General features: G+C 33.3%; 4 protein-coding genes across 9 annotated transcripts in view; 2 read left to right on the plus strand and 2 right to left on the minus strand.

Annotated features, from left to right (window-relative positions):
• Positions 1-1,378: 1,378 nt before the first annotated feature.
• Positions 1,379-2,511, minus strand: LOC105110059 (60S acidic ribosomal protein P1-like). The gene is made up of 3 exons (XM_011004960.1): positions 2,318-2,511; positions 2,006-2,221; positions 1,379-1,624 (listed from the first exon to the last, which is right to left on the minus strand). The coding sequence occupies exons 1-3, from the start codon at positions 2,384-2,386 to the stop codon at positions 1,574-1,576; spliced, it is 336 nt and encodes a 111-aa protein (XP_011003262.1). The 5' UTR covers positions 2,387-2,511; the 3' UTR covers positions 1,379-1,573.
• A 4,547-nt stretch (positions 2,512-7,058) lies between these two features.
• On the minus strand, positions 7,059-11,764 carry LOC105110060 (serine/arginine-rich splicing factor SR34A). Of its 5 annotated transcripts, none has more exons than XM_011004965.1 (14): positions 11,562-11,755; positions 10,460-10,719; positions 10,186-10,305; positions 9,601-9,666; positions 9,264-9,338; positions 9,067-9,190; positions 8,864-8,910; positions 8,727-8,784; positions 8,455-8,504; positions 8,267-8,323; positions 7,827-7,906; positions 7,657-7,740; positions 7,517-7,553; positions 7,059-7,386 (listed from the first exon to the last, which is right to left on the minus strand). In XM_011004965.1, exons 3-14 carry the CDS (start codon positions 10,270-10,272, stop codon positions 7,366-7,368), a joined length of 786 nt encoding a protein of 261 aa, XP_011003267.1. In that variant the 5' UTR covers positions 10,273-10,305; positions 10,460-10,719; positions 11,562-11,755; the 3' UTR covers positions 7,059-7,365. The 5 variants fall into 5 exon arrangements, with proteins under 5 accessions (XP_011003267.1, XP_011003264.1, XP_011003266.1 ...); XM_011004962.1 differs by having other exon boundaries at positions 7,517-7,559; positions 11,562-11,747; XM_011004964.1 differs by having other exon boundaries at positions 7,517-7,559; positions 10,446-10,719; positions 11,562-11,747.
• Positions 11,765-14,037: 2,273 nt separating this feature from the next.
• LOC105110061 (L-type lectin-domain containing receptor kinase VIII.1-like) lies at positions 14,038-16,390 on the plus strand. Its single transcript, XM_011004967.1, has one exon. It carries the CDS (start codon positions 14,209-14,211, stop codon positions 16,225-16,227), a length of 2,019 nt encoding a protein of 672 aa, XP_011003269.1. The 5' UTR covers positions 14,038-14,208; the 3' UTR covers positions 16,228-16,390.
• A 1,461-nt stretch (positions 16,391-17,851) lies between these two features.
• The window catches only part of LOC105110063 (mucin-like protein), a 15,369-nt gene continuing 12,081 nt past the window's right edge, over positions 17,852-21,139 (plus strand). For both annotated transcript variants that reach the window (XR_839395.1, XM_011004969.1), the window contains exons 1-3: positions 17,852-18,044; positions 19,213-19,735; positions 21,085-21,138. Coding sequence is in view for 1 of the 2 variants with exons in the window: in XM_011004969.1 (XP_011003271.1) it covers positions 19,233-19,735; positions 21,085-21,138 (557 nt within the window). In the remaining variant the exon portion in view is untranslated. The remainder of the gene's footprint in view (positions 18,045-19,212; positions 19,736-21,084; position 21,139) is intronic.

A 21,139-nucleotide genomic window follows, 5' to 3' on the forward strand; every position in this document is an offset into this window, starting at 1 on the left:
CTAAAATCAAGAGATGGTGGGGGCCATTATGTTTCCTTGTTCAAGAAGCCTCCGGCAAGATGTAGATGAGAAGATTATATAATTTTAGCGTGGATATAGTATTGGCGAGCAGATTTTTTTAAAAAAAAAAATTAATTAAAAATATATTAAAATAATTTTTTTAGATTTTTTTATTTTTGACATTAGCATATTAAAATTATCTAATTTTTTTTTAAAATATTAATTTAATATTTATCTTGTGAAATTTAATTTAAAAAACTTTAAAAAACAAAAACAAATTCCAATTTTGTATGACTTCGATTGAAAACTTTCTCTTGAAGTCTTGGTTATATATATATAAATTGTTTTTCAAACTTTGACCATAAAAATTACCAAAATCCTAAACACATTTTTAGAATGAGAAAAAAAAAACTTAGCTTGTAATAAGACAACAGTTAATCAGAATAAAAAAATAATTATGGTGGAAAATCAAGCTCTAAAGACTAATTTAATTAGTAAATGAAGTGGCAGAGTTTAAATTAGATAGAAATGATTAAATCAAAGCATGTGTTACTAAACATTAAAAGGACAAAATTAGATTAACATGTGTAATATAAGGTAAATCAACAAAATCAATGTTTATCTTGAAATATAAAATTATTAGCAATTCAATAGTAAAAATATAGTAATGTTATTTTAATAATTTCTTTCTTCCATCAGTGATATATATTTTTCTTGATGTCACAATAAAAATTATACCACATAAAAATATAACATTTCAAGAAAATATATTATACCAAATGTCATGTTTACTCATCATCCCTGCTTGTTTGTCAAAAAACAGAGTGGTGGATAGGGGACCAGCAGATGCAAGTAGCTGAAATCGCCACTGCGCAAGGAGAGGGGAGACAAACACAGGAGGAACTGAACCTGAATTTATGGGGGGAATAACACAGCAGCAGGTGCACAATGCAAGCTTTTACTCATTTAGGAGGGCTTTAGTCAACCCACGTTCATTACCTCTTCCACATAACAATCATTTCATAGCTGTTGCAAGTGTGAGGGTGACTTAAGTTTGAACCAAAAGGGAACTTGGGCACATGATTTTGCTATGCTGCATTGCCACAGTAATGAAGGCAACTTGAAAACGATTGTATCCAAAAGCCTTGGATCTCATAGCCTACATAACCACCATCATAAACTCTATTCAAATTCTTCATGCTGTATAGTTTTCGAAAAATAGGATAATCTCCGATACCATTTGCACATCAAACTTGGATAACATCTTAAACTATGATCAAGTATATAGCAATCGCATAGGAAATATGTACAAGTTTGGATACAACAAATCCCATTGAATTTTCGACCAAACGAAGTAAGCATTGTTAAGAACTGAATCAAAATCAACATAAACAAGAAATTCATAGAGCTAAAACATCAAACACCCTTGTATTCCTTGAAAAAAAGTTCATGGTCAATCGATCAGAAGTTCTCAAATCATCAGCCAAAATTTTACCACATTACAATTGGAAGCCGATCCTAATTTCTTAAGGCAACAAAGAGTATTAAAACTGAAGACAATGGAAAGAAGCACCTAATCAAACAAGCTGAATCCCATATCATCATCACTCTCTGGGGCTTCCTCCTGCACATAAACAACACCAAATCTCAAAACAAAACACAAACACTCCAAAACTCAAAAAATCCTCAAAACAAAATCTCAAATTCCCCTTAAAATTCATGCCTCTACAACTAAAAGAAAAAAACAAATTTCAAAAATACGAACATACAAACCTCAAAACTCAGAAAAACAATGAACACAGGTAAAACCATATTCCAAAACAAAAAAAACATTAAGAACAACAAAACCCCAAAAAATAAAAACCGTCAATTTCGCCTAAAATCAAACCTTGACAATGAAACAAAACAAATCACAACCAAAACAAAAACTCTCAATTTTTTCCTAAAGATCAAACCTTTATGACTAAAACACCATAAAAAAAGAACAAAGCACCATTGTTCATACCTTCTTCTCCTCAACAGCAGGAGCAGCGGCCGCAGCAGCCCCACCGGCTGCAGGACCAGAAGAAGCAACAGCAACAGGAGCAGCACCATCACCAGCACCAATATTCATGATAAGATCACCAACGTTTCTCTTCTCAGCAAGCTTAGCAAAAAGACTTGGCCAGTAAGATTCCACAGTCACATTGGCTGCTTTCACAAGTGTAGCGATCTTATCCGACTGCATCAATATTTCAGGGGGGGGGGACACCTTAGATTTCTTTTAACAAAAAGAAAGAAAGAAGAAGATAAAAAACTGGTGTTTCTGGTTTCTTACGGTGATGGAGATGTCTTCATCGTGGAGGATGAGGGTGGCGTAAGTGCAAGCGAACTGACTTAGAGACATGATTGCTTCTTTGCTTTGCTTGTGACTTTGCCAGATGAGAGCTGCGTTAGGTTGGGAAATTGAGAGAGTTGACGAAGGACAAGAGGGTTTATTTGATAGTTATACGTCTATCTAGGGTTTTAGGGCGAAGATAGCAAGATGGATAATGAGTATATATGCATACACTCATCATCCATTTTAATAGTATTTTTTTATTTTTAATTTTGTTTTTTAATATTAAATTTTAAAAAAATAAATTTAATAATTTATTTAAACTTGATTTCATTGCAATCTCCTAACTCAAATTATGTTAACTCCGTTCGCTCAAGGATTTTTTAAATTTTATTATTAAATATATTATTAATTGAAAATTAGTTTTTATAATTTATTTTAATTTATTTTTATGAAGTTATCTTAATCTCATAACTCAGGTCATGAGTTTAATGTTCACCTCAAGTTGACTCGGGTTATTTTTTTATCTTTTTTAATATTATTTTTTTTAATTTATCCTTTAATATTAAGTTAATTGAAAAATAAGTTTCAGAATTTATTTCGATTTTTTTCTATTGAGATATTTTGGTATCATGACTTGAATTGCTGGTTTGATAAATTAATTCAGGTTGACTCGAATCATTTTTTTTCTTTATTTTAATTGATTTTTTTATTTTATTCTTTAATTTTGGTTTGATTGAGTGTATAAAAAAAAAATTGAAACCAATCATAATTAGTCACGTGTCATTTCATTTTATTTTTACAAATTTTTTTTGAAATAAACAGCATGAAAAACAAATGAGCCTTTATATATTTATTGACAAATAAAAAGTTAACACTTCATATGAGATATTTTATTATAAAAACAAGAGTCCATGAATAAAAATCAACAAATAAAATAATAACATATAGCATTGACAAAAAATCTTTATAAATTGAAAATCTCAACCTAAACATAAAAAGAAAAGAAATTTTTCTTGAAGATATAAAATTCTTTTTATGACAAACTCTTCAAGTAAAAAAATTCTCACTAAATTTCTAAAGTTTTATTTGTTTGCATTTAAAGTCTACAATTAATGACTAAACAACCCATAACAATTCTTCAAAAACAGTTTGAAAATAAAATCAAAGGTATTTTTTAAAGTATCAAATCATGAAATCTCGCTCTACAATACGAGTCTAAATGTATGTTCTTACCAATTACAAATCTTAATTTGATTTCATAAATAAATCAAGTCATCACAAATTAAATTCAATTGAAGAATTAGAGGATTTTTTTTTGTAATAATATTTTTAAATAGAAATTGTACCCAATCATATATCTTAATAAAATCATATATTTATACTCATGTTTCTGCTTAATTTTTAGGTACTCAAATTTGTGTCTACATTGATAATTAAACTTTATAATTTATTAACTTGCTTTCTGATGGGGTTATCATGGTCTCATGATTAGGGTTGTGGATTTGGTAAGTTAACTCAAATTAACTCGAGTCAATCCAATATATTATTGTCTTAATATTTTTATTTTTAATAAACAAGATGTTAACTTGAATTTGTTAGGGTCAAACTATAATTTTACTGGTCATCCAGCTTGTCTTTAAACCTGTTAAGCCAACTGGGTTATTTGGGATCAACCCGAATATAAATTAATTATTTTTTATAAGAAACAAAATTAGCAATATCTAGATATTTTTATATATTAAGAAAAATCATTTGACTTGTAGTGTAATGCAAACCAATGATCTAGTAACAAAAACAAGGTAGTGAGGTGAGAACACTGAAATATAGTACCCTCTCGTAATTTACCATGTATTCAAGCATTTTTCAAAAAAAATTGAACTTCATATTTTTTTCTCCTCGATTTGATATTTTTATAGTTAAATTAAAGACCAATTATTTTTTATTTGCTAAGCAAGAGTAAAATTAAAAAATGAGAAACTTAACTAAAAAACAAAGAAAAACTAGATTGTCATTTTGAAATTGACTCAAAAAGTTAAATTTAGTCATATTTAGAAAACTTTCTCATTTTCCAAAATTCATTGATCTTAATTCTATTTGAAGTAAAAGAAAGAAAGTCAACAAATTCAAATCATAACAAGTAAAAATATCATTTGCAGTGTTTTCAAATATCAATATAGTCGGTTATGGTGTTAACAAGTTTATTTAATGAGAGGAGTTTCAACTGAGTGTTCTTTCATCTTTACATTGCTTAAAAAAATAGATCTAATCTTGAAAAGTGTGTGGTTTTGGTTATTTTTTTTTTTATTTTTGATCAATTTTTAGATTATTTGAAGGTATAAAAAAGTTATATAAGTCTTTAGAGTGTTTTTTTAAGTATTTTTTAGTCAAACAATAGTTAAAAATAATTTTTTTAGTGTAAAACTTTTATGCACCAACTTATCAATGACCTTTTGGCTGCTAGAATCTAGACTCGTTGCCTACTATTTTTTTCTTTTGAAAAAAGTTAGTGTTGATGAAAAAAAACCACTAAAACCTATGCTAAAAGGTTAAGGTTGGTAGGCCCATTCACCTGAGGTTTTTTTTAGGGTTCTTCGAATTTATTTTTTAAAATTTCATTATTAGGTATTAGTTTTTTAAAAATTTCATTAATTTTCATAATTTATTTTATTTTTATTTTTTATAAAATTATCACGACCTCAAATATTTTGTTATTTTGTTGTTGCTTGATTAAAGGTCTATCATGTTAACTCTAAAACATGATAGGAATGCCTCGTCCATTTTTATTTTATTTTTAGTTCAACAAAACTAATTTAGTCTACACATAATAAAGGTGTTTAAAAAAATTAGTTTATTTATAATATTTGTATTATTAGACCTGACTCAACCCTTTAAAGTTAGATATTATAGATGATATTAAGTTAAAAAATTTAATAAATAGATATTATGGATTTTATGAGAGTTAGGATTTTTGATACTCACTCAACCAAACCCAATTTATATAACCCAATTAAAGTAATTCGAGTCCTTGTTATAACTAATATTTTATCTTCTCTCTTCATTTTGTTTTGCTACCATCTTCATACTCACAACCGGTCCTTATTTTTTTATTCTTTTTTCTCTTATTTCTTTTCTCTATTTTTACAAGAAAATATAATTATTTCTTTTAAAGTTTGGTATGATGAAGTGACAATACATTTTACATTTTTTATCTTTTTTGTTTGGTGATCAAGAGAAAAAACAAACGAAAATTTCAAGAATTCAACTTTTATTTTCCTAATCAAATAACAAACCCTAAAAAACATTTTATTCTCTTTCTGCTAATTTATCTTTGTATCGTATTATACCCTAATAGTTTGATAAAATATTTGATTATGATTTTTGTTTTGTTTTGTTTTCATGTGAAAATTTTGATAGATTTTATATCGTTTCTAATATATGCATTTTAGAGGTCTTATCTAATTCCAACTATAGAAATCTGATTTTTTTAGGATTATCAAAGAATAAGAAAATTAACATGTCCAATCCACGACTAATAATAATATCTATAAAAATCTTAGTCTAACATGATATATCTAACCTACTTAGATTCAAATTTATTTTTGAATTAATCAAGTTTATATTTATAAAATATCAAAAATTAAATTGAATACAATAACCTAACCTATTATATATACCATCAAACACCCCTGCAACAACATAGCATAATAACCCATGTATTGACCTAATCAAGTTTATTCATGTGAAACATGGTGGGTTTTTTTTTTTTTTAATATCATAACTCATATACGGACCTATGTCATAACTCATGTATGGACCTGTAATTGAATTAAGAGTGTTTGAAATGGACCTGTAATTGAATTAAGAGTGTTTGAAAACATGACATGGTTAGGTATAATAACTTTTTTTTTAAATACAAAACCTATTAAATGCACAAAAAAACCACCGTTTAAAGTAAGTTTTAAATGTTTTTATTTTTATATGAACCTCATAAAATAAAAAACTACCACACTACTCCCATGATCAGATACAAATAAGACCATGTTTTATTCAGATACAAATAAGACCATGTTTTATCCCATCTATATTTTTAAGAGTATTTTATTGCGTATCTCAAACTATAATCTTGTCCAAATCCCAATAAAAATACATTTCATATTTTCTTAAATTATTTTTTTTAAATCATATCCAAAAAAATTAACAATACCAAACATATTAGCCTAAATATTTTTGCTTTTCAAGATTATTTTAAGAAAAATATTTTTTTATATTTTCTAATTATTTTAATATAATGATATCAAAAATATTTTTTTATTAAAAATATTATTTCAAGTAAAAATTAATTTAACAGGCACCTAAAAGCTCTTTGTGAAATTACAGTTGCATCCCATTCCCAATCCCAAATCACAGCCGCGCGCTTGCATTCCCCTTCACAGAAGCTCATTCCTCATCACCACCAATGAGAACAAACAAAATACCAATATAACAACCATCTAGGTGATGGCCAAGTGGTAAAAACTTGGGATTAAGAGGTTTGCTCCCTCTGTGGTCTCAGGTTCGAGTCCCTTGGTTACTCATATAATGGCCACTGGAGGCTTACATGATCGTTAACTTTAGGACCCGTGAGATTAGTCGTGGTGCGCGCAAGCTGGCCCGGACACCCACATTAATCTAAAAAAAAAAAATACCAACATAACATGCTTATATATCGATGGGGTGATTGGGATTAACCAGCAACATGGAAAACTAGAACACAAACCAACATGATTTTCAGTCATCTAACTGATGGGAGTGTCACAAACACTGGAAAATTGCCCAAATTCAACATAAAAGTTACTAACATAAATCCGAGATCAACAAAATGACAAGAAACCATCAGGCGCAATACTACTGCTGGTTCATGTTTTCATCAAAATATTCCAAGTAAATAACTGGATGGCTAGTACAACTAGCCCCTGAAACTCTAATGAGTTTACTTCACCATCGACATCTAAAAGGAGCAGTCCATCTTAGAAGGCCTCGGCGGTTTTCACTGGAGCTTATAGCAGTCAGGCACTTCCAGACCGTGCCTGCATAAAGATAGAGCTTTATCTGAGTACTCTACTAGTTATTGTTCTGAAATCCCACGCACACAACTCTGAAGTAATAACTACAAATTCCTTGCCCTTTTTTTCATTAACAAACCAAGGGGGCACTTGCCTTGTTGGGAGATTCTGACCTGGACCTGGACCTTGATCTTGGTCTGTGTGCATTTCAATACAACAGAATGACAAAAAAATCAATTTATTCTTAAGAAAAGCAGCAAATAGAAGCTGAAACGGTAAGCAATCTCCAAGTACCTGGATGATTTAAGAGGTGAAGCTGATCTAGATTTTGACCTTGACCTCGACCTTGATCTTGAAACAGATCTTTCCAATGATTTGCTGCATACAACAGAATGCAAAAACCGTCAATTTATAGAGAAAAGCTACTTGAGAGTACAATGCCAAAGAATAAAAAGCACACAAACCTCCGGTTTCTCCTTGAACTCCTGCTCCTGCTCCGGCTCCGGCTCCGGCTCCTTGATGGAGAGCTCTCATACTGCTTCACCTTGACAAATCAGACCAAACAGCAAAACCAAGAGCAAATTTTAAGTGAACCTTCATTTGCAGCTGTTAAATTTTTTCCTCCCATCATGTGCAAAGCATCTTCAAGAGGTTGATAGTAAGCTATTTTATATCCTACAGAATTGCATGATAAGTCAAAAGCCTCATGCATTGAGGTTTAAAAATATTTCTAGAACTCCAAAATAGAAGATGGAGTGGAGCGGGTAAGGCAAGGGATCCGCTAGGTATAATTAAAGCAACAAATTTGCAAGCCTCTGCCAATTCAGAATTATAAAACCATTTTCAAATATATAAATAAACTTACCACCTGCTCAACAAAAAAAATGCTAGATTTAATGGTTACCCGAATATAAGCTCTGGCCCAAGGATTTCTGAACTCGGTATCATCAAGTTTTCGAATCTGAATAACATAAGCATGTGCCAGCTGTTAGATCAGAGTACAGAGCAACAATCTCCCCACATGTTTTTGTTATCATTGTTTTATTCATTTATTTTTTAGGAGGGGAGAGATTGAACCACGTAACAACTTACAGCGTATTTCATGTCTTCATGGTTCGTATAATCAACAACGCCAAAAGTCCCTGGATGTTAAGTCCATAATATCAATCCAGTATCCGCATGAATACATGCAGCTCATGAGATATTCATCACTGTATGTTCCAATATCAGTATCCATGCATTTTTTGCAGCCCACTCAAAAATAGGATGTGAAATTGAACACCAGCAAGATGAATAGGGAAAAAAAATATATTCCTAGAACAGGAAAAAGAATGGGAAGTTGCAGAGCATGCTAATAGGCATACCATCACTATCACGAGAAACTTCAGCAAAACACACATCTCCAGCTTTTCGCATATGATCCTGAAATCAATTTATCACTCAGTAGTGAGAACAGAAACAAATAACACTCTTGTTGGCCAAGTATTAGAAGTTCTTAAACCTTCAAATCTTGCCAGGAAGCAGAAGAAGGAAGACCACGAACAATAACTGCAAAACAAATATGTGCCTTAGAACTCTATCCAGGTAACTTGAAGAAAACTAAGAGTAAATTATATGCAAAGAAATTAGAGTAGTTTTCAGAACAACACTGTCCAATTACTGCTATGAATTTTTCACTAAGAAATAAATATTCCCCAAACAAACCTCGAAATTCAGAATGGCGTGAGATGCCAAACCGACCCCCACTCCCACCACCACCACCACCACTGCCATACCCACCACGACGATCATTTGATGATGGTCCTCTACCACCATGGGCAAGCTCAACCTGCATGCATAATGATGAGAAATAAAAAAGGCAAGCAGTAAACGGTACAGACACAATTAGAACTGATTATTACCCTTAACCTACAACCATCAAAGTTATAGCCATCGCGACCCCTTATTGCATCTTCAGCATCCCGAGCATTCTCAAACTGAAAACCAAAAACACAAGTCCAAGTTATGAGTGAGGGTTCTAGGAGAAACAATTAAGAGAGTTTCAGCATTTTCTCATCAAGTTGTTGATCCCCAAACTCAAACAGAAACACTCATGTTGCAATACAGGACAATGACCATTTCACCATGCACTGGCCCCAAAAACACAATTTGAAGTGCTCTTCTTCTTTCCAATTAGAAAATACAACAATGCTACCTTGCTCCATATGTTGCCGAGATCAAGTGTAGTGAAGGCTGTACCTCAACAAAACAATAACAAGGGGGGCGCGGTGGAATCTTCAATTCAACATCCAGGATACGGCCATACTACAAAAAAATATAACAAAAATCTGTAAGCTTAGCCATAGTAAACCACTGGGCAGCTGCATAGCATATACAAACCATGTCATATAAAATCTACAAATGGCCCAGTAATAGCTATTGCTATAATGCAAATGACGCAAGCATAGCATAAGTGACACACACACACACACACACACTCACATTCACTCACTCTATTCAGTCTCAGGGCAGTACATGAACAAGCAAAGCAATGCTTGCTTTTTTCTTCAATATTTGATTCCCCTGATTGGAAGCACAGATGTGCCTGTGTGGACTTTAATATGTTTTGAAGCGAGGATGGAATGCCAGAAACAAATAAGATTGCTTATGGAAATAGTATTAAATAGTAAGCAGGCATGTACATAATTAATAATACATAAAAGTAGCCATTATTTCTGAGGTCAATAAAAATGATAAGGGTGAATACACAGCTGACTGAAAATGAACAAATCTCATTATTCTGCAAACAAGAAGTAACGTCACCTGAAAACATTTAAAACAAACCTTGTAAAATAAATCTTCAATTTCTGATTCTCTTATATCTGCAGGCAAATTGCCAACATAGATTGTACGAGAAAAGCGACCACTCATTTTTTGTACCAGAAGAGTACAGCAAAGCTTTCACTGCACAATGCAAATGAATTGCATGAATAAAGAAACATTTTCAGAAACAAAAAGGCTCCATGTACTTATGTTCCATTTATCATCAGCATGTACTCTGACGATAACAAAAGTATGTCAAAACCAAAAACTATGAAGCAAACCAAGTGAGCAATACTCCATGTGGGCGGTGCTCCACAAGCTCCATTGCTCATTTGCTCCAAGATGCTCCAAAGCTATAACAAAATTGGAAATATATATTTGGTCTCCTCATCATTCCACAATTTTTTTGTAGATGTATAGCTCTTCCGAAGGTGAGAAACAATCTCCAGTTATAAAAAATAATACTCATAAGTCCACTCCACCCTGATTTTCCCACTCCCTCTCTATATCACTATGCATGATTGCACAGCTCAAATTTGTCCAAGCGCTTGTCATCTATCATAAAGAAAGCATTTGTGTCATGATATCAAGTAACATATATTTATTTACTTACCTTACTCAGCTCACTTTTTTTCTAACAGAATTGACAAAAACAACCCTCTAAAATACAAATACACCCCCAAGTTCCCCTTCTTTTGTCAAAAAACGCAAACTTTGCAAGTTGCCCTCGGGTCAAGGCTAGGGGGCATCTGTCTTTCACGCCACATTTTAAAACCTTTTCCGTTCCCTGATTGAATTCACCGACTTAAGAATTCATCAAGTCAGTTACTGACTCAAACCCCCGCAAAAAAAAAAAAAAAGAAGAAGAAGAAGAAAGAGAGAGAGAAAAAAAGCCAGACGACAACTAATCTAGCCATTAGAGACCATTGATTAACACTCCATTTGAAAACTTCCTTATTCTTGTTAGTTAGCACGTCCTAAGCTCTTCTTCGTTGCATCAAGTAAAAAAGATTGTCTCTCAGCCCACATCACTATACACATTTCGCAACCCCAACAATAAAAGTAACACAAGCGGAAATTAGCAGAGTGTTTGAATATGTAAATGTTAGCCTCTCATCATCAATTTCAAACAATTCGTTTCCTTTAATAATAATAATTAAAGTAGATTAATTTTCTCAATATTTAAAATGATATAAATATATACTGTTGGAGAACACTAGATCAATAAAAACCAGCAATTATAGCTGCTTAATCGCAGTTATTAAGCAAGAATTCAATTAATTGCTGTAATCTTCAAGTCCCGGAAGTTGTTAGGGTTTAAAAATCAAATCTTGAAACCCTAACATGGACATGAAGAAATTAGAGAAAGAGAGGAGCTATGTTGTTGTTAACTATACCGAGAGAGAAACGGATGCCGAAGCCGGAGCGAACCGTTGAGGTATGGAGAAAGAGCGAGGAAGGACGGACTGAGGTGGAAGATAGCTAGGGTTTCTTGCTGTTCCTTCTCTCAAAGGTTGAAACTTCGGGCCGCTGCTGCGTTTCGGCTATACTCCCACGCTTCCACTTTGTAGTGTAGTCTCGCAACTTCAAAGCCGAACCGAACCGTGTTTTTTCGGTTCAGTAAGAGGCCCAATCGGCTTTTGAGTTATAACTATAAGATATATATATATTTGACTTTTTTTTTTACAAAGATATATATATATATATATATATATATATATATATATATATATTTGAGTAAATAATAAATAGTGACAACTATTTTATTCTTTTATTCCAGTGGTGTTCGATTTTTTAATCTTAAGAATTAATATCTTTTAGCCTCAGTTTTAGATTTAAATAATTATATATATTCTTATGTATGAAAATAACATCAATATAATTATATAAAAAAAGAAAGTAAATAGTATTAATATAATCACAAAAGTTTAAATATAAGCGTGTTAAAAATTTAGAGCATTAAATTAAAACCCAAAAATAATTAAATTATATTAAAATCCATCAAATTATTAAATCGAAGCCTCATTAAAGTTTTTTTTTTTTTTTTTTTAATGTCTTACATTATTGATTTTTTACTCTTCAAAGAAAAAACTTATAATTTAAAAAAAATGCAAGATTCTACTAATAAATTGAATCCCTAGCTCCTTTCTAAAAAGATTATTTTATTATTATCTTACATTAATATTTTGGAAAAACACTGATAATATTAAAAAAAGAAAGAAAATTAATTAAAAATGATCTATAAAATTTATAAAAAAGATTAAGTATTTTAATAATAAACAACAAAATCCCGTTTGTTTACGAGATGCGCGCAGCTTGTAATAACACCCACTTCATACACATATCTAACCCAGTTTTAAAACCGTACCTGAGTTGTCAACAATAATTCAGAACAACGTTGAGCACACGCGCATATATATATATATATTGGCATCCTTCCTGCTTGCACGGAATGCTTTAGATCTGCGCAAAATTAAAGGCGATTAAGAGAGAAGCAGATCCTGATAATATTGGATAGTGTTTGGTCAAGACTTGGGAAAGTAGGGATTGTTTCTGGATGTGATCATCATGATGATGGTTGTCAAATTATTCAGACGCCTTGAAGCCCAGATGCATGTATTGAAATGGGCTCCATGAAAGATTTTCTCGTTGGCGTCTTGCATGTCAGCCTGGGAAGCGAAGAATCTCTTTCAAGAAGATGGCAAGAAACTCCACTGATACACCTCCTGATCATGCATTTAACCTCCTGATCATGCAGGAATCTCTGCTTTTGAACTAGAGAAGTAGCTCTTTATTAGCGGTTTCTAATATGATTAGAGCAACCAAGCAAGGCAAGAATGATATGGGTTTTTTTAGTATTTTTAAATCATTTTGATATATTAATATTAAAAATAAAATTTAAAAAATAAATAAAATTATTTTAATAGATTTTTAAATAAAAACATATTTTTCATTGAGCTGTTCTTACAAACTTCCCATATTGGTTTTTTATATGCAGGGCAATTACCTTTCTCTACCTTAACATCAATATTTTTCATGCACACCAACCATGACATGAAGTACCAACCAAGAGCTACCAAGCCCAGCTAAAATCAATTTTTCCATCAATGATATAATCTCCTTTTCCTGAAGAAATCCTAAGGTTTAGATATATAAATACACCCAGTAACCCATGTAAGAGATAACTTAAGTCAATCATAACATCGCCATAAATACAGTAGAGAGCAATTTGCAGCATGAAAAGCCCGCCAAAAACTATGAAGCCAAAGCCAGCCAAAGGCCATAAAATCCAGTCAAAGGCCATGAAAACCAGGCCAAATACACACTTCCTAGCCCTCATTTTTCCTTTTCTTTTCCTTTATATTTTTGTTTTTCTCTGTACACTTACCAGGTTAAGCATTGAAAAAGTTCTATGTTCACGAGGCATCTTAATTTTTCGGATCGGTCTCAACCATGAAAGTCCTAATTTTTGTTTGAAGTTTTTTTTACTACATCATCAACTTGTAATTTATCCTTCAAAGAAGATGACATCTACCTTCCGCCTACCAATCAACTGAGTGCAATAATTTAGATTTTAGAACAATATGGAAAGGTATATTAGCATACTACCTGTCATAAGATGAAATCTTGATTGATGGCCCTTCTCATTCATTTGGGCGGCGGAATATAGGGTGGCCTTCTTCGATTATACAACTGGGAAGCCAAAATGGAAGACAAGGAGGGACCCTAGAATATGACTCAGAAATCATTATTCACCTCAAACAACCATAACTATACCCCGTGAATGAATGAAGCTAAAACACACGATGTTACAAGTCACTGTAAGCTATTATACCATGATGAGGATATCCCTTTTTAGTATCTTCAAACCAGGACAAGTGGATGATTTTGTTCACTAGTGGACAAATAACACACTATCAAGTTCAGTATACAGGATAGGTGGTGGAACAGAGTCGTCTATTTAGCGAACTCTTCCAACATTTACCTTAGCAGTAAGGAACTTTTCTTCTGCAGTTCAGCTCTTGTTCTTCTTTGTCCGCTTTAATGGGTTCTTACTGCTGCTTCTCGTTGTTATTCTCAGCAACTATTGTAGTGTTTCTAGCATATCCAATTTTAGCCGACGGGAAGAAGCAGACAACTGGACCTGCAGTTACAGTAACCAAACATCTTTTCTTCTCAGATTTTAGGCTAGATGATCCCAAAATTGTACATGAGGTTAAGCTTTTAGGTAGTGCCAGGTTTTCAGATGAAAAGGGAGCTATCCAAATTCCTGACAAATCCCAGTTAGATCTGAGACATCAAGCAGGACGAGCCATCTATGCTTATCCTATCCGTATGCTTGATCCGCTCACTGGTACTCCAGCTTCCTTCGAGACCACCTTCTCTTTCCAATTTAGCAACTCTAGTGCTGAATCTCATGTCGACTCTACAGGTGGTTACAATAACAGTGGAGGCAGTGGCCTTGCCTTTATTGTGGTGCCTGACGAGTTCACTGTGGGTAGGCCGGGACCATGGCTGGCCATGCTCAATGATGCCTGTGAGGACAATTATAAAGCTGTTGCTGTTGAGTTTGATACCCGTCATAATCCCGAATTTGGTGATCCAAATGACAATCATGTGGGAATCAATCTTGGCAGCATCATTTCCACGACGACTGTAAATGCTTCAGATGTCGGTGTCTACCTCAAGGATGGTTTGACTCACCAAGCTAAGATAGTATATAATGGTTCACGAAGCTGGATGGAAGTTAGCCTTGGATCGAAGCCCATCTTCTCTGGTTCTCTTGATCTCTCCCCTTTTCTCAATGAATACATGTTTGTTGGATTCTCAGCTTCAACTGGCAATATGACCCAAATTCACAACGTATACTCGTGGAACTTCACTTCTACAAGCCAAGCCTCTCTCCGTGCCCCATCTGCAGAGACATGTGAGAGTAAGATAATGGAGCAATATGATCAAGGTATTCAAAGTTCAGCGTCACATAGCTCAAAGAAAGAACCCCCAAACAGTTTGTTGATTTTCATTTGTGTTATGGCACTGGCTATAGCTGTGTTTGCCAGTCTTTTCTACAACGGCAGGCGCAGAAATAATCAAACTAAGGCTGTGATATTGCCAGATAAAAGGCAACGACCAAGGCCTCCCAACAAACCCCGTCGCTTCACCATCTCTGAAGTTTCCTCTGCCACTCGGGGTTTTCACGAGAATGAAATACTAGGCAACGATTCCAAAGGTATTTACTATAGAGGGAAGCTTCCAAATGGTTGTCAAGTGGCCATTAAACGTTTCTCTGCTCAATTTTTGAGTTCACAAATTGGATTGGATAGACGAAGATTGCTCAAAGAAATCAGTACCATTAGCCGAGTTCGACACCCCAACTTGGTTCCTATCAGAGGATGGTGTCAGGATAATCGTGAAACCATGGTTGTGTATGACTTCTATCCAAATGGAAGCCTCGACAAATGGCTATTTGGGGCTGGCGTGCTTCCATGGACTCGGCGGTTGAAAGTAGTTAAAGATGTTGCAGATGCACTCAGTTTCCTCCACTCAAAGCAGCTAGCTCACAAGAATATGAAAACTACCAGTGTCTTTCTTGATGTTAGCTTCAGAGCAGTTCTGGGCGACTTTGGCTTCGTGCTCTCTTCCACCGAGTCGCAACGTTTCGAAGCAACCGTGAGTCAAAAGGCTGATGTGTTTGAATTCGGCATTTTTGTGTTGGAAGTTGTTTCTGGGAGAGGAAGGTTGGAGTCTGAGTTGAGACAAGAAGAGAGGGATTTGTTGGATTTCGCATGGAGAATGCATGAGATTGATGAGAAGGCAAGATTGGTGGACAGGAGGATGGGCTCCATGGTGAACTTGGAACAAGCAATTAGAGTTTCGGAGATTGGACTGCTTTGTACACTAAATGAGAACAAGGGCAGGCCATGCATGGAGGAGGCGGTGGAGTTTCTGAACCTGGATGGGCCGATTCCGGAGTTGCCACCAAATAGACCTGTTGCTCTCTTCCCCTACAGCAGCAACAATACTGGTCTCTGCACTGGCTATTCCTGCACTCTTTTCAAGTGAAAGCACTGAATTTTTAGTCTGCAAAATCAACACCATCAAATTTTGTAGACAAGCAAATCAGAGCAGAGATGTTTGGCTGTTTAATGATTCTATTCCAACATGTATATTGAGTTCTTACATCCTTATTGTGAATGACAAAATTGAGTGGAGTTGTTAGTATAATAAAAAATGTGTTGTTGATATAATTGGTGGAATTATTAGGATAATTGATAGAGTATAAGTAAAGATGAGTTGTTGGTATAATTTGTGATATAATTAGTGTTATGATTTGTAATCTTTATCCCTTCATTTTTGTTTATAAATAAACAATGTCTCTATGTTTATTATATATACCAAAATCGAGAGATAAAAAGAAGAATGAAAAGAGAATAATCCTATAAAATTATGAGGTGTTTTCTCCTAGTAATAGAGAGATTTGTTAGTTGTTTTTTTTTATTATTTGAAAAAAGTTGTAATTCTCATATTACTTAATAAAATCTTTTTATATTTGTCTATGGACGTAGTCCAATTACATGAATCATGTAAATTCTTGTGTTTTATTTTTTATTTTATCTTATTTCTTGTTTTTTATCTTGTCGAGTTTGTATGATTACTTATGACCATTATTGTCATTATTGTCATTATGAAGCTGAATCCAACTTTATACACCTTTGCTTCTTAATCTAAGGCACAAAATTCACTGAATCTAAAATCACTCAGCAAAAAAGAAAACGGTTGAGATGAATGCAATCAGCAGTATGAGAATTCACTCTTAGGAATTATGCAGCAGGCAAACATTGGGCTGGACTAGAGGAGGTAGAGCCAGTATTTTCTGTAGTGTAGGATGTGCAAGCTGAACACCATGGGGATAAGAGTGTCTTCCCAAGATACTGTGTAGGAGCATTAAACAAAAACAGGCAGTAAGCTAATACTTGAACTCATTTTACTAAAACTGTTCAATTCACTATCTGTCTCTGGTGATTTTGCAAGCAAAGATTATGCTTGTAAAACACAAATACAAAGGATAAAATCTCCTAAACTTGGATTCATGCCCAAAGAAGATGTCGTTACATCATCCACATCAAGTATTCTGCAATACTACTAATGGTTCCAAACATCTTCCACTATATGATTAGTTATATAGAGTGTTTTGTTGATTCACATCATTGAAAAAGCAGAAGAGAAAGGAAACTAACAAAAGTAAATTTTAAAAAATAATAATAATTTTCATTTAATTCCAAGTAAAAAATAATATAATTGCACTTCAAGTAAAATTTTTATTATTTTTTAAAATTTATTTTTGCTAGTAATCATTAACAAAAATAAGTTTTAAAAAATAATAAATTTTTTAATATATATTCAAAAAAAAAAAATTTATATTGCACTCCAATACTTTCTTCTTTCGGCGAAACCTCGATTTAGCCTCCCTATTGTAACTCTATATGGATTTTAGTCCCTAATCTATATACCAAATCTTAATTAATTCATCAATTCAATATATTTTATTAATTAAGTCCAAAATGTTTCAATCATTTCTCATAATCTTTTTGTCATTTAAGACCTAAGTAAGAAACTATTCTGTCTTGTAACTTAATTTAACATTAGATAATACATTAGGGGCTAATTTTGAGGTTTCCACTCAAATGTTCCAGCCTCGAGTCCAAACAGAGCTTTTGGGCTTTTCTCATGTTGTTCTCAGCTCATCTGCTGTCTATCTTTGCTTTTGTCTTTGTACTGTGGTTTCGAAACGTCTGCTTACAAGCTTACCAGAGCTGGACCTGAATTTCTCTGAGTCACCGAGTCGTCGTCGCCAGGTTGAGATTTTTTCGTGTACTCAGGTATTCCTCTCACTTGTTCTCTTCTTTTCATTTCTTGAGTTAGAGATGTTCGTAGCTCTTTTTTTTTTAGAAAAAATATTTTATTTTTGTCTGGCCTAAAATTCACTCTTTCTTTTATCTTCCAAACTTGGTGTGGTCCTTTTTTTTTAACTTAAATTAATCCTTAAAACCCATTAATCTTCACTTTTTTACACTTCACTGCTCTCCAACTCATTTTTTTTTCTATATGGGGCCTGTTTATTTTCTTGTTTGTTAATCTCTTTGATTGGTGCGGTGATATGATTAATTATGTCATACAAAGTTTGGTGATTTTTGAAGTTGGAGTTTTGATTTATTTTGTTATTGAATCATTTGTTGTAAAAAAGTTTTATTTCAATTCTGTTGTCATGTAGCTTAGTTGCTAGTTCACATAGGTGAAAGTTGAATTTTTTTATTGAGTAAGAGACTTTTGATTGTTTTTGAGATGTGATTATGGTATTGGCTATGGCTGTTATGGACCTCTTTGATCATCTTCTCCAACCTGCACTCATTCTTATTCACTGTCTGAACACTGGTAGGACTTATTAATGTTTGTTGGGTGGTGGTTTTCGAAGAACCTTTAGTTTCCTCTGTTTGAACTTTTCAAGGATGAGTGAGTCTTTATTACTGGGTTTTGTTGGAATTTGGATCTTTTCATTTCTGTTTTTTTTTTTTTTTTTTTTGTGGTGGTGGACAGAGGTCTTAATATCGGAAGATTTTTAATATGCTTTATTGGTTTGATTTGAGGGTTTAGATTTTGCGGTAATGGGTTTATTATGGTTATTGAGGAAGAAAATAGGAGGAAAAAAGGATGCTTATCTGTGTATGAGTACATTGGGACTTTTGAATGAGGCTTATGGCATTGTATACAGGCTGCTAGCTAGACATGCGAAATAAAAAACTGATATCCTTACATGTTGTTTGTGTAATTTGATTCATACACCTTGCTTCTATTTTCTTTTTAGTTTGATCATTGCTTTCCTTACTTCAAAATCATTTGAAAAAAAAAAATCACCTTTTTTTAAACCTTGACATCTTGTTTCGAAAAAAGTTGTTGTCATTCAAAACAGCTTAGCAAGTTGACCTGCAGCGGTGTGCGGGTCATAGATCCAATAAATACTAAATTCTATTATCTGCTAAATTCTTGCAGTCAAGTGAACAGAACAAATAATGCTTTCTGTTCGACAGATAGCAGCAGCAAGTTGTAGTAGAATTAAAGAAAGATGCAGAATAAATGGAGCGAGCCAATTTTTTCAATCATTTTCTACCAAAAAAGGGGAGGATGAATGGAATGATGCATGGGAAACAGCGTGGCTACCAGAGGATCTAACAGCTAAGAACAGAGCTCCATGGGAAATGGACGTCAATTTCTCTTCACCCACAGGGATAGAGGACGCTGAGACCAAGGCTTTTGTTGAGGAAATGAATGATAACTGGGATGAGCGGCGGAAAACCCATCCACAACCACAGCCAAAGAATGATAATAATAAAAATGGAGGTGATTCGCTTTATAATTTGGACAATATGAAAAAAGATTACAGATTGAAGAAGCAAAGAATTCATGCTGGATTATGGACCAAGGAAATTGAGAAGCAGCAGGAGGAGGCTATGAATGCTACATTGGGAGATTCTTCTCCTGATGACATCGACAGATTGCTTGATAGCTGCTCTGAGTATGTCCCTTTCTTCCTTGCATCCAGTGCTATTTACTATTAGTTGTATAATTTAATTATTTCTGATCTAAAACTGAATTGGTTTGTGAGGCTAAACTACCAAATGACCGTCACGATCACCAGATCAATACACTTGTGTAATTGTCTCTTAGAAATGATAGATAAATCTCACTCCAAGAGAAATTGGTGAGGCTGGTGGTTTAGTTAATAATCAAATTGACCTTTATAAAGGAACCTTCTTAACAATACCAAGCACCATACATTACACATACAGCAATAAAAGTTTGCTAAATATTTTAAGAAATTTCGCTTCTGATGATTTTTAAAGTTTGGTTTTAAGAATTCTTTGATTGTTGCTTTATAGAAACTAAAGCCTGTAGTTGACCAAATTAGTACACATTTTATGCTAGTGATCAACATAATATTTTTTTGAAAGAAAAGAAAAAACTGGAAGTTTGCTGGTTTCTTCGCCAGGCATTCTTAGTTTTGAGCTTCTTGAGCGAGCGAGTTACTTTAGCCCATTCCAACTTTTATCCCAAATCCTACTTATTAAAGCTTCTTGATTAGTAACAAAGAGAAAAATCGTATGTGAGAACATGTTTTCTTTTCCTTGTGATTCTTTGTTTTTTTTTTTTTTTTTTCTGATAGCAAAAACAAATGTCAAAGCCTGCTTACTTTTTTTTTTTTTTTTTTTTTTTTTTTTTTTTTTTTTTCTGATAGCAAAAACAAATGTCAAAGCCTGCTTACAAAATTATCCTGAAAATAACTAATTAAATGGTACGGCTAGTGGCATGCCATTTTCTTGATAAATAATTAGTCTGCCTTCTTGTATGAACTTTATGCTTAAAGTTTCTAAACGGGAAGCATTTCTTAATGCACCTTTTCTCTGATCTTCTCACTGTGCTATGCTCCATAATAAAATAGCTGTATCAATGCTGTTGTGAACACAAAAATGAAATTGAGAATTAAAATACTTATATGACCATGAGGCAATAAGGCTACATTTCCTTCACATTGAAGAATCCAACACAGCTCCCGCTCCCTGATAGCTCCCACTCCCTGAAAGCCCTTTTGGATTTCTATGGATTAAAAATTTGGGTACATTTGGTTTATGGTTTGTGTGATGCGATGTTTTCTCCTGGCTTATTCGGATAGTCTCATGTCATAGGCCCTCTACGAAGTGTAGAAAATATGAGAATAAATTCGTTGTCCTTTTTAGCCCTATTGAATTCCTGGATCCTTTAAGCTGTGCATTTTGTGTGGGATTACTGGCAAGTCGGAATATAACTCAGATGTTTTTTGTTAGAATATAGGTGAACTTGTCAGTTCTAATATATATCTTATTGCAGAATTTTTGACACTGCCAATGATGACTTGGACAACTCAAAAATCCCAAGCTCTTCC

The sequence above is a fragment of the Populus euphratica genome, unplaced genomic scaffold (genome assembly GCF_000495115.2).
Source record: "Populus euphratica unplaced genomic scaffold, PopEup_1.0 scaffold239.1, whole genome shotgun sequence".
Taxonomy (NCBI): domain Eukaryota; kingdom Viridiplantae; phylum Streptophyta; class Magnoliopsida; order Malpighiales; family Salicaceae; genus Populus; species Populus euphratica.

Bases quoted from the DNA above. Each gene is read 5' to 3' on its own strand.
- LOC105110059 (XM_011004960.1), bottom strand. From the start codon at position 2,386: ATGTCTCTAAGTCAGTTCGCTTGCACTTACGCCACCCTCATCCTCCAC. The intron at 2,222-2,317 runs GTAAGAAACCAG...ATATTGATGCAG, and splicing joins ATGAAGACATCTCCATCACC to TCGGATAAGATCGCTACACT. The intron at 1,625-2,005 runs GTATGAACAATG...GTTTATGTGCAG, and splicing joins CTGCTGTTGAGGAGAAGAAG to GAGGAAGCCCCAGAGAGTGA.
- LOC105110060 (XM_011004963.1), bottom strand. From the start codon at position 10,272: ATGAGTGGTCGCTTTTCTCGTACAATCTATGTTGGCAATTTGCCTGCA. The intron at 9,191-9,263 runs GTAATAATCAGT...TTATGCATGCAG, and splicing joins TTGATGGTTGTAGGTTAAGG to GTTGAGCTTGCCCATGGTGG. The intron at 8,505-8,726 runs GTATGCCTATTA...CTTAACATCCAG, and splicing joins AGTTTCTCGTGATAGTGATG to GGACTTTTGGCGTTGTTGAT.
- LOC105110061 (XM_011004967.1), top strand. From the start codon at position 14,209: ATGGGTTCTTACTGCTGCTTCTCGTTGTTATTCTCAGCAACTATTGTA.